This window comes from Musa acuminata, chromosome BXJ3-6, assembly GCF_036884655.1.
Source record: "Musa acuminata AAA Group cultivar baxijiao chromosome BXJ3-6, Cavendish_Baxijiao_AAA, whole genome shotgun sequence".
NCBI lineage: Eukaryota > Viridiplantae > Streptophyta > Magnoliopsida > Zingiberales > Musaceae > Musa > Musa acuminata.
The window spans coordinates 12051805-12063431 of NC_088354.1; the positions used below are offsets into that span (position 1 = coordinate 12051805).

At 46.9% G+C, this 11627-nt stretch overlaps 3 protein-coding genes across 6 annotated transcripts; 1 reads left to right on the forward strand and 2 right to left on the reverse strand.

Moving 5' to 3' along the window:
* Positions 1–3351: 3351 nt before the first annotated feature.
* On the reverse strand, positions 3352–4569 carry LOC135641718 (uncharacterized). 2 transcript variants are annotated; one of them, XM_065157372.1, is made up of 4 exons: positions 4292–4569; positions 4102–4142; positions 3849–3966; positions 3352–3750 (listed from the first exon to the last, which is right to left on the reverse strand). In XM_065157372.1, exons 1-4 carry the CDS (start codon positions 4471–4473, stop codon positions 3672–3674), a joined length of 420 nt encoding a protein of 139 aa, XP_065013444.1. In that variant the 5' UTR covers positions 4474–4569; the 3' UTR covers positions 3352–3671. The 2 variants fall into 2 exon arrangements, 1 of the variants encoding a protein (XP_065013444.1); XR_010497778.1 differs by having other exon boundaries at positions 3352–4142; positions 4241–4434.
* Positions 4570–7285: 2716 nt separating this feature from the next.
* LOC103988444 (floricaula/leafy homolog) lies at positions 7286–9315 on the forward strand. Its single transcript, XM_009406972.3, has 3 exons — positions 7286–7787; positions 7943–8364; positions 8779–9315. The coding sequence occupies exons 1-3, from the start codon at positions 7286–7288 to the stop codon at positions 9160–9162; spliced, it is 1308 nt and encodes a 435-aa protein (XP_009405247.1). The 3' UTR covers positions 9163–9315.
* LOC103987974 (pentatricopeptide repeat-containing protein At5g50990) lies at positions 8736–11472 on the reverse strand. Of its 3 annotated transcripts, none has more exons than XM_065153427.1 (2): positions 11169–11472; positions 8736–11013 (listed from the first exon to the last, which is right to left on the reverse strand). In XM_065153427.1, exon 2 carries the CDS (start codon positions 10830–10832, stop codon positions 9378–9380), a length of 1455 nt encoding a protein of 484 aa, XP_065009499.1. In that variant the 5' UTR covers positions 10833–11013; positions 11169–11472; the 3' UTR covers positions 8736–9377. The 3 variants fall into 3 exon arrangements, with proteins under 3 accessions (XP_065009499.1, XP_009404735.2, XP_018682399.2); XM_009406460.3 differs by having other exon boundaries at positions 8736–11095; XM_018826854.2 differs by having other exon boundaries at positions 8736–11098.
* Between the last annotated feature and the right edge of the window lie 155 nt (positions 11473–11627).

Consider the following 11627-nt stretch of genomic DNA (forward strand, 5'->3'; position numbering starts at 1 on the left):
TCCGATGTTTAAGTTAGCTTTTCGTTGAATGAGTGAGAGTAGAATGCGTGAGTCAAAAAGCCTCCCCCGTGTTGGTCAAGCGATGGGCTTTTATGCCTGCGGGATTTGGCAGTTCCCAGCCTCTTAATGGTTGTCGCCCTCTTAAGCGGTGAACCCATACCTTTCACACTAACATCTGTTGTCCTGCGTGGCGTCGCACCTAAGTGGAGCTGTCCCTGCCTTTGTCGGGCGGAGGCATACTCGAGAGATGCCATTCCATTCTTTGCAGGGACAACGTCGTCACACCTGAGCGGTGTCGTTCCACTCTTTGCAAGATGACGTCATACTCGAGTAGCATCGTCCCAACCTCCGCAGGGCGATATCATACTCAAGCGGTGCCGTTGTCATGCTTGAGCAGCATCGTTCTACTCTTCGCGGGACGATGTTGTACTCGAGCAGCACCGTCGTCATACCCGAGTGGCGCCATTCCACTCTTCGCGGGACGACGTCGTACTCGAGTGACGTCGTTCCACTGTTCGCAGGATGGCGTTGTATTAACATGGTGTGCCACACCGACTTTGAAACTTTTCATTGGCGCTCAGGTGGCTGCGATGGGACAACAGCGAGAGTGCTACCAAATTGTGCCCTATACAATCTATCCTTTTCATTTCACTCAGTGTTTAACTACAAATATTTACGTAGTACAACATTTTTATTTGGTTTTACACCATATAGTTTATTTCTTTACGTGCTTATTTCTAACCATCTCAAGCTTTCATGATTCTTGTCAGCGAACAAATAAAATAATAATAATGGTGAAAACATGGATTTGAAATCATAATCCTATTATCGACAATTAAAATTAGTTGGCACTTTCAAAGATTTGTTGAAAAAAGTTTTGAATCCTTTTAGTAAAAATTTATCAAATGAGAAATATATTTATAAAATATTTATGTTTATGTTTATTTTTATGGTGAAAATGTTTATGTTTATGTTTTAAAAAAAAGGAAGAGAAAGATATTTATGTTTATTTATAAAATAAAATAATTTAAAAATAGAAAAAAAGATTGTAAAATAATGAAAAAATATAAAAATAATAATATCTTATCTATTATGGGCATGCACAGCAAAATCTTTTCCACTAATAGAGCTCCAAGATTTTATCCAACTCTCCAGTGCTGCTCAACGCCTCTTCATCTTTCCGATCTCCTCTTCAGCTTCTTCACCACCACCGCCGGCAGCTGTTGCAGGAAGGAGGAGCAAACAAGGCGTCCCTCCACACCAGACACCAGGTGGCCCGTGCGGTTGGGTCTCATACACTGGTCGGTTCCATGAATCAGCACCACCTGTTCGACGGAATTCCTCAACCACTGGATTCGTGCTTCAGAATTCCAAAAAAGGTGCAATCTTTTCGTCGATCGATATCCAAAGAAGCATCTTTTTGAGGCGTCGAGAGATTTCGATGTCGTGGTCTTCTTATCCCTGGTACACTTTTGGAATCCAGGGTTTTCGTTGGAGGTTTTGGATTCTTTTTCTTTTTCACAGAAAGCTATCGGGTGTTGATTTCGTTTCTGTTGAAAGCCTGTTTAAAGTTGATTTCGTGATTCAGATTTCATGATGATGCAATGTGCAACAGAGAACATAATGCTATCACTTTAGCTTCCATGAATCTTTATAAACTGCCATGTTTGAATTAAAACATTAAAAAACAGAAGTATCTTTATACGATGTAATGTTTGAATCAACATAATAAGATACATCAATTGGAAAAATGACCAAGGGAACAAGTCAATGTTTTCCTCAATGCTAATGTACATGTTATAGAAAACAATAGTGATATTTGATGTGGACACCTAGTTGTTGTCTAGATATTTGATGATGAGCAATCCTAAACAGACTAGAGAGAATCTATTGCATTATGTGCAAGATTAATTTTTGTTCAACTACACACTCCTAATTGCGATCAGATGAACAGAAGGATACCACATCATTCTTATTGTAGTATATTCAAGGATATGTTCATGAAGGCATAAAAATGCATTAGAAAGTACATCTCTCATTTCTGTCCATTATCTTGCAATCCATCTCACTGTGTACATATCTGCCCTAGCCCAGAACTGGTTGAAATTTCAATTAATTAGCTGTTGATTCAAGCATTCTGGGCATGCCAATTTGCATTGCAAGTACATTTATGCTACTAAATCAGAGAGGAATAAAACAGAAGTTCTGTTGATCCTAGTCACTTTCTATTTGATTTAGCTTGTCTAGCTCATTATGAAAACTTTAGTGCAAAGCAAATTTGAAACAACTTTTCTTCAGAGCCTTTTCCTATTCCTCTCACTTGCCTATATCATTTTCAATTTGCTCACTGTCACATTGTCCTAATTTAGCTTATTGTATTCTTCTTTTTCAGTTTTAGAAAGGTCTCAAATTGATAATTCTGATATGGCCCAGTGATCTTGCTTGCTTGGGTCTTTTCAATTTGCAACCAAACATCCTCAACCGCAGAAAGTTGCAGGTCTCCTTTGCTGTGATGGTAAAACACACATATATCAGTTGCAAAACACCCTGTATTCGAATCTGCAGTTAATGGGCTTGTACCTATCCGTGATATACAGTGATGTCCAACAGATCTGATGTAGCAGAAGCAACTAGGTAGAAAAATAGAAACAGAGGGTTTTTAGAGAGAAGTGAAGGGGAAAAGTGAACATAAATAGACCATTTGTTTGAAGAACTAACTTCTCTGAGATGCTTTTATTTGTATATTAATGGAGACACTTCACAGTTTCACAGTCAACAATCATCAACTCTGTTACCAAGGCAACTCATATTTGAACCATGAAAAGACTGCTGAACTATGCTAAGTGCTCATCATGTGCCAATAAAATTCAAGATGATGAATGGGTGCATAAAATAGCCAAGTGATGCTATGCCACTTGTCTTATATTTATTTTGATTTCAGAAAAATACTTGTTGTATCACTTAAAGCAACTTATAGCTAGGTATTGTATCAATCAAAACAAAGTTTTGTTACTGCATGAGTTCCAATCAGAGTTCTTTGCTTATCCATCATATACATGTGTAGTTGAATTATCAAAGCAACTTGTATGTCATTTGGTGAAGACAAATTACTCCTATTTTTCTCATAGCTTTCTCTCTTCTGGTCCTGCATTGTTGCTTTCTGTATCATGCTGCTGTTGAATCTTGATGCTACAGCTAGTATCATGCTTTCTTCAGCTACAGTTTCCACTGCATGCATCTACCATGTCTGAACATAGTGTTTGTTGAAGCCAATAAAAGCCAATGAACATAGTGTGCATCTATAATTCCTGGGAAGGTATACTTTCACTGTATCACTGACTAGAAAGAGTGTTGCATCAAATAATTTTGCTTCATATCTCATTCATTCCAAAGACTGCTGCTATATTGTAAGCTGGACATACCAATATATACTGATTCATGGCTGCATCTGAACAGTTTTGCCTTTACAAAACAACTATTACCATCACTTCCTTATCTCACTGTTTTGACAAACAAAATCTTAAATGTAGAAGCACAATGCTTTTGACCATTTGTGCAGGTAAAGAGATTCGATAACACAGGACCTCTAATTGGACCAGGAAAAAGAGGTTCGGGAGTTCTCCAGTGAATTGCTTCTGGCTCAAACTAGGAGCTGCTCCTGCATAGACAGACTAGTAGACATTGTTGAGATAGAAGTAAAGACCAGCCAATCCTGCAACTCCAAGCACAACAGCAACAGGTAATGCTCGCCTGCAGAACACAGTCAGGAGGATGACAAATCTACAGGATCTTTGCTCATCTCTAATTAGGTGGTACAATAGATTCAGCTTGTTGTTGTAGAAAGTTACCCGATAGCTTCATCTCTCTTGATCTGTGCCTTCCTTGCTTGACGGACGTCGGTGTCATTAGAGTTCTTGGCTACGGCTGGTTCGTAAGGCCCGAATCTTCTTTTAGGGGCACCACAAACTGCAGGTGGTAGAAAATTCCTTGAGCAAGCATTTTGATGATTACTGAACTCGGTTTAATGATTGAACTCCGTTTGCAGGCGCTAATTGAATGTGCTGATGAAAAGGTTGAACTCGCCGGGACAGAAGTACTTATCAGGCAGCTTCTCAAATGGCGTCCTGTCATTGTAGTTATAGCTGCAAGTACATTGTCATGGAAAGCACCGAAGCAGACGAGTATGTTAGCCATCAACGTTATAGAGAGAACAGACGCAACAGAAGGAAGGAAGGGAAACCCGCAGTCGCGGCAGATGTAGGCCTGCTTGGACACCACGCGCATGGATTACCTCGGCGCCGTGGCGGGGCATCGGCTCGGTGGCGGCAGCAGGAGGTGCAGGGAGGGAGAGAAGGCGGCTGACCGGAGGGCGTAGCGGTCGGCGGGGCCGCGCAGGCCTGGATGGCTGGGTGGATTGGTCCCCCGCGAAGCCGCGATGGTGGATCTCAGCCCTGCCACTGCTTGAAGGGCCATCTCTCTCTCTCTCTCTCTCTCTCTCTCTCTCTCTCGTTACATGAGACGAGGGGATAAGAGAGAAGGTAATAGAAGTGTGGCGATCGCAGGCCAATTGTGAAGCGCATGGGAACGTGGAAGCTTGGTTGCCACACTAATCTCTCCTGCTGCTTATCTCTTTTCTGCTCCTTTACTTTTCCTGTTTACGCCATGAATTCTTTTAGATTACGAGTTCACTCTACTTACTTTGTCTTCCTTTGAGAGCAGCACATGAAAGAATCAGAGGAAAACCTAAGCTCGATTAAACTATAAAACGGTCTCTCTACTCTGTGATATTTGAGCTTAAAGTTCATCGTTGATCCGAACACAACAGGTGGATGCTTTGTGATCATAGAGAGCTTAACCTTGTTGTTTTATGATGCGTAAATCCAAGAAAGAAGAAAACTTTTTTGTTGCGACCGCCAATGATTCGTCCTGTTTATCTTTTCAGACCCAAACCCCGCATCAGATCTGTAAATACAAGACGTGATGGTGACTGTTCAAAGCGTGCCGTACAATAAAGCGGAAGCCGGGGATCAAGGTTTTGCCGACGGCAACAAGACGCATGAGAGGATGATTCGACGTCGTGGCGGAGATTGGCTACCCCTCCTCTCCTCCGGTACACTGTACACGTACGTAAAAATCTACTGTAGCTCCTCCAGCGCCACCTCCATCCATGGCGTACGTCGGCGTGCATCGGCTCTGTTCACTGTGGCCGATCCCCCTCGGTTGTCCGCCTCGTCGACGTACCCGAAGACGACATGTTCTTTGTATCTATCTACGCAAACAGTGTGAAGCTTTTATGCCTCATTTCTCACACTGATCTCTTCTGCGCCCCGAAACAGGAAGCTGTTGTGTAAAGATTTAATGGAGGATGAGACAAAACAGAAGACTGTGGCCAAGTACATTGGGCAGCCTTTCTCAGCTCTATTCTCGTTGTAAGTGCCTCCTCCCTCTCTCTCTTTCTCTCTCTACAATTCTCCCCTGTTGTCCGCTTTCTTTTGGAGCTTGGTTGCAAAATCCTGATCAGAATAAACAACTCGTTTGAATCTTCTTTTCTAATCATGTTCTTGATCACTGTTGTCAATCCAACAATTTCGTACGCCAATAACGAACAGAAGAGATTAGTGGAAGGGTTTTCATGGTACTCTTCCTCAGATGGTTTGCAGGTGCTCTGTCCATGGCTCGGTCAAATGCTGCAGCCCAAATTGCAGGCGCTCTGTGAATTGCTTCCCTCTGGATCAAAGCTCTTGTTCTAGCAGAAAGCTAACCCAAGCATAACCACGAGAGAGAGAGAGAGAGAGAAAGAGGAAGAAATCAAAAGAAATAGATAATGGGAGCAAAAGGAGTACAAAAAATAGCCTGACACGCAGCATTTCAAAGCACATAAAACTGCAGTCTTTATGAAACAGCAGCTATAGAGAGAGATCATATTCTTTGGTTCGCCACACGAGGGAAGCTGGACGTCGTCGTACCTCCTCAAAGCCACCGCAGGTGCATGGTTGTCGTTTACCACCGACGGCGATGATGGTGGCAGCTCATCATTTCACGTGCTCCTCCCGCCACTTTGGATTTGAGCCCCTCCCCTCTGAGGAGCAGCAAATCCCCCTCCCCCCAACAACTCCACCATGCCTCCCCCTCCCCCTCCCCCCGTATATTTTATGGCCATGGAGTCGAGTGGCTTCAACCTCAGGACAGTGTTTTGGACCCTGCGGAGTGGTCAATGGTCAAAAATTTCAGAGCAGGAATCAGTCAGACACAAAAGACCATGGTCTTAAAGAGATGGATTGGATGTGTGATCTTTACCTCATTGGCATCTCCCCCCTCCTCTCTCCACCTGCCGTTCATGAGGCCTTAGGGACTTCTTGAGTTGTTACTACAGAAAATAATTTCTTATATAATATTAATAGCAATTTTTCTTTTTCTTTTTTTATTAAATTCTCAAAACAATATTCTCTCTTTTTTTACAAATCTATTTCTCCATTTCTCTCTTTTTTTTTTATCCATAGGATATATAAACCACTTCAATTATAGTATTCTCATATTACAGTCCAATATTTTCATCAATATCAAAAACATATTATATTATAATATATTTTATATTACTAAAAATATAATTAACATATTAAATTCTTATTTATTAGGTAAAAGAAATATATTATTTAAAAAATTAAAAATAAAAAACGTTTCTCGAAAAAATAAAAAAAAATTCGGAAATTTACCATAATATTAAATACTCAGCAAATTAATTCCGGACTTCAGAACATGAAAACTATTTTTCCTCTTTCTTGATAAGAGAGCCAAAACCCAGAATTGAGTCATCCTCAGTTTCATCATAGCTTTGCAAGTTTGGGTTCTCTCCTATAATGTAGGTCCTGCGTCCATCAAATCAGTCCATCCAATGTTGGTGATGTGAACTCCAAAGTATATGTTTTGCAGGGCATCCTTCGTAGGACTCGACGCTGTTTAATTCTAATTAATTAAGCATATTAGATAAGGTTCTATTTATTCTTGGAAACTTCTTGCGATAAACATAATGACCTTTTTTAAGATTAACTTTATTGTGTGTTGACTTCACTTTCGAGTTTGATTAGCTGTAGACTTAAAAGGATTATTACGCATGAAGAGAGGACAGTGATATATGTTGGCGAAACAAAGGTAATAAGCGGTTCGGTGAGGGTAAGCATGTAAATTTGCTCCCGGCTCCTACGTTGCCTCGCTATAAAGGAAGCTACGAAGAGCCGGAGAAAGGATGACACGAAAGATAGGAAGAACACCGACAGGAGGCAAGCCGATGGACCCGGGCGACGCCTTCTCGGCCAACGTCTACAAGTGGGAGCCGCGAGAGGCACCGCCTCACCCGTGCCGGCTCCTCCAGCCACTTCCCCCGCCGCCGCCTCCGCCCCCTCAGCCGCCAATGGCGGCGGCGCAGGTAGAGGAGCAGCGGCCTCGGGAACTGGAAGAGGTGTTCTCGGGGTACGGGGTGCGGTACGCGACGGTGGCGCGGATCGGGGAGCTGGGGTTCACGGCGTCGACGCTGGTGGGGATGACGGAGGCGGAGGTGGACGACATGATGGCGACCCTCGCGCACCTCTTCCGGTGGGATCTCCTCCTCGGCGAGCGCTACGGCATCAAGGCGGCCCTCCGCGCCGAGCGCCGCCGCCTCGTCGACTCCCGGCTCCTCCGCCACCACCGGCACGACGACAACGGCGACGGCGACCCGCGTCGCCGCCTCCTCCTCCCAAGCGACCATCTCCACGGCAACAACAACGCCCTCGACGCTCTCTCCCAAGAAGGTGCGCCGTTCTGCTCGCTTCACATCGCAGCACGTTAAGCTTAGCTATCTTTAGGTCTGCCGTACCACAAATTACCTTGCTGAGGCTTCAAGAACGATATCTTGGATACACGTTTTCTCTCCTGCGTGTCCTTGGTGACCCCGGAAACTTAATAGGGCTGTCAGAGGAGCCGGTGCAGCACGACAAAGAAGCAGCAGGGAGCGGCGGAGAGGCAGCCGCGGGGGTGGCTAAGAAGGACAGCAACGGCAGGCAACAGCGGAGCTCGAAGAAGCACAAGAGCAACGGCCACAACAAGAAGAGCAATAAAAGGAGGTCGTTCCAAGAGGGAGACGAGGAAGACGAAGACGACGACGACGACGACAACGACGACTGGGGCTCCGGCTCGGAGACGTCGGAGAAGAGCCGGCGGGCGGAGCGGCAGCGGGAGCACCCGTTCATCGTGACGGAGCCGGGGGAGGTGGCGCGCGCCAAGAAGAACGGTTTGGACTACCTCTTCCACCTCTACGACCAGTGCCGCCACTTCCTCCTCCAGGTGCAGGCCCTCGCCCGCGAGCACGGCCACAAGTGCCCCACCAAGGTAAGCCCCCCTCCCTCCACGTAGCACCACCGTGCCGCCCCCCCGTCTCGTGAGCCTTAGTCGGGCATGCCATGTGTGGGGCCGCCATGTTGGTCTTACCGTTGACCGTACCACGCGTCGGGACCCTCTTGTTTGATATCTACCGTAGGACGACTTGTCTTGTCGGGGGTTGGATATCGACTTGACCACTGCTCAGGGCTGTACCCCCGGTCGCCGTCCGACACGGTACAGCAAAGAGCGGGCGTCTGGTCCAGCGCCACGAAAGCGTACGTCCTCTCGAGCACGTCGAGATTCGTGCCGGCCACCGTTCCCCCACTTGGACGAAAATTACCACCGGCAAATAACCGATACGGATTATGTTCATCAGCCCATCGGAAACCACATGTGATCTCTTAATTTGCTTGAACATAACAGGTGACCAACCAAGTATTCCGATATGCCAAGAAGGTCGGGGCCAGCTACATCAACAAGCCAAAGATGAGGCACTACGTGCACTGCTACGCCCTCCACTGCCTCGACGAGGAGGCGTCCAACGCGCTGCGGAGAGCCTTCAAGGAGCGGGGCGAGAACGTGGGAGCCTGGAGGCAAGCCTGTTACAAGCCCCTGGTGGCCATCTCGGCGAGGCATGGTTGGGACATCGACGCCGTCTTCAACGCCCACCCCCGCCTCTCCATCTGGTACGTCCCCACCAAGCTCCGCCAGCTCTGCCACCTTGCACGCAGCAACGCCAACGCCTCCTCCAGCTCTGTCTTGGCCGCGACATCCGATGGTCTCCCGGCGCCGCCACCAATGTTCTAGGCCTCTGTTACGAACTTCTTCTGTGGCAAATGCTTCCAATGCAACAAGTCTAGCTTATGTTTTAAAAGGCTGGCTTCTTCCTCTGAATTCAGAATCAAAGATGTAGCAGCATCATATGAGATCCTGTTGAATTCATCACGAAGGTTTTGCTTTCGGTTCCAGGCAGCAAGAAAATATTATCTTTCTCGGAGATCGATCGGCCGCAGACTGCAACACTACCAATAGTCGTTGCAGGAACAAGCACCTTTCTCGAACTTGTGAAAGCGAATTCTATCTCTAACTAAGATCACACGGGACAGCACCTTCGAGACCACCTTCATCCATTCATGGCAGTCCTCGCATGTCTGGAGATTCTTCGACACCCTGATCTCTGTGCCAGGGCCAGTTTTGAGCACACAGTAAGCGACAGCTACCTTCTCACTGTGGACATTGAGATTCTCTTCCCTTTCCTCCTCCAAGACGTCCATGGACACGAGCTCCGTCATCGGCAGGAAACCCTCCATCTTTGCTCTCTTCGCCAAGCTGTCCAAGACTCTGTAGATATCATGCGTTTCGGGATGCGATCGATCTCCAGCTTTGAACTGGTGCACGTTTCCCCCGACTTCCGCCCAGCTCATCCCTCGTTTCTTCCGGACTTTGTTCGCCTTCATGGAATCCCACACTTGCGCAGCACGATTCCATCTTCTCGCCGACGAGTAGATGCTCGAAAGCAGCACATAGTCTCCGCTTCCGCGGCTTGCCATGTGATTGATTGCCACTTCACCTAGGTCGGGCCGGTGGTGCCTCTTGCAAGCGCTCAGCAGTATCCTCCATATGATGCTATCAGGCTCTACAGCCATTCCTCGTATCGTCTCGTAGGCTTGGTCCAACAGCCCAGCTCGAGCTGTGGCGTCCACAATTGCACCATAATGCTCGATTCCTGGTTCGATTCCGTGCACTTGTGTCATCATCCTGAAGTGTTTACGAGCCTCTTCAACCATGCCGGTATGGCTGCACGCTGTCAGCAGCGCCAGGAACGTCACTCCATCGGGTGCCAAGCCCTCACTCTCCATCCGAGAGAACAATGCGACGGCATCATATCCGTGCCCGTGGATTGCCATCCCGGTGATCATCGAATTCCAAATGGAAACATTATCCCTTGCAATGCTGTTGAAAACTGCCTCAGCCGCATCGATGCTTCCGCATTTTGCGTACATGTCGATCAAAGCCGAGCAGAGTATAAAATTAAGCTGAATCCTCTTCTCCAGCATCAATCGGTGCACTCTTTCGCCGTACCCACGAGCACCGACGCGAGCGCACGCCGAAAGCACCGATGAGAACGAGAAACCATCGGGTTCGAACCCGGAGCCCATCATCCGGTCGAAGAAGCTCATGGCCTCTTTCGGACGTGAGTTCTGCACACACCCTGCGATCATGGAGTTCCAAGAAACCAAGTCCTTGACCGGCATTTTCTTGAACACCCGGTTTGCCCTGTCGAACTCTCCGCTCTTCAGGAGCTGGACGATCACTAAATTCCCATGCACAGCATCAACCTTCTCATCCAACATCTCATCGAGCAGCAGTAGCGCTTCGGCTACACGGTCATGCTTCAGATACAAGTGAAACAGCGGAGTAGCTATGGAGGCTCCAGTCATGATGCCATGCTTTACGACTCTAGCGTGAGCTTCCATTGCGGTGTCGAGGTTGGATGACCGGAGGCATGCCGTGAGGATAAGAGCAAATGTCCAGCGGTCGGGCCGAAAGGGCGTCGATAGGAGGAAGACCTTGAATTGGGAGAGCGCTTTATTGGGGACACCCTTTTCCAACGAAGCACGGATGATGGAATTGAAGTGACGGAGGTAGCGTCTTTCTCTGAGGCATTTCGTCGAACATGTGGCATGGCAATTTGCATGCATCTCAGTGGCCGTGTAAAATATTCTAATTCCTTTCCCTTCTACTGACACGCACAAAACCAAACAGATTACCCAGGAAGGAGAGCGAGAGACGACCGGAGATCAGATGCCAACCTGATTGATCACAACGAAGAGTCCAAGCTCTTGTTGCTGCAGTCGAAGATGAGCCTCAGATGACGTTCGAAATTGGACTTGCGACTGCGAACTCCGCATGCCCTTTCATCATCTGTACGGGAGCAGCAGCTGCCGAGCCTGCAGCAAACAGGGTCTCGAAAGCATTAAAGGCGCCTGCATCATATCGATCATATCGTTTCAAGTTCCAATCCATTCTCCCACCGAGCTCTGCTACTTGACGACGCCGCTCACGAAACCCGCAGTGTGAGAATGGAGACTGGAGATATGTTTTAAGCCCTTTTATTTTGTTTTATTTCTTCGTATTTTTGTCTGATCACAATGCCATGGAAACCACATCACCGATACAGGTAATTGTACGTGGGTCAAGTCCGGTCCATACGAACCGGACCTGCCGGCGGTGAAGGCACGAACCGATAGCCATTCGGGCCGGTTTGTACC

What these genes read in the sequence shown, in the direction of transcription:
- LOC135641718 (XM_065157372.1), bottom strand. Translation starts at nt 4,473, where the DNA reads ATGGCCCTTCAAGCAGTGGCAGGGCTGAGATCCACCATCGCGGCTTCG. An exon ending in TGCCCCGCCACGGCGCCGAG is followed by an intron (nt 4,143 to 4,291) that starts GTAATCCATGCG and finishes ATGTACTTGCAG; the next exon opens with CTATAACTACAATGACAGGA. An exon ending in GCCATTTGAGAAGCTGCCTG is followed by an intron (nt 3,967 to 4,101) that starts ATAAGTACTTCT and finishes TACCACCTGCAG; the next exon opens with TTTGTGGTGCCCCTAAAAGA.
- LOC103988444 (XM_009406972.3), top strand. Translation starts at nt 7,286, where the DNA reads ATGGACCCGGGCGACGCCTTCTCGGCCAACGTCTACAAGTGGGAGCCG. An exon ending in CGACGCTCTCTCCCAAGAAG is followed by an intron (nt 7,788 to 7,942) that starts GTGCGCCGTTCT and finishes GAAACTTAATAG; the next exon opens with GGCTGTCAGAGGAGCCGGTG. An exon ending in GCCACAAGTGCCCCACCAAG is followed by an intron (nt 8,365 to 8,778) that starts GTAAGCCCCCCT and finishes TGAACATAACAG; the next exon opens with GTGACCAACCAAGTATTCCG.
- LOC103987974 (XM_009406460.3), bottom strand. Translation starts at nt 11,057, where the DNA reads ATGCATGCAAATTGCCATGCCACATGTTCGACGAAATGCCTCAGAGAA.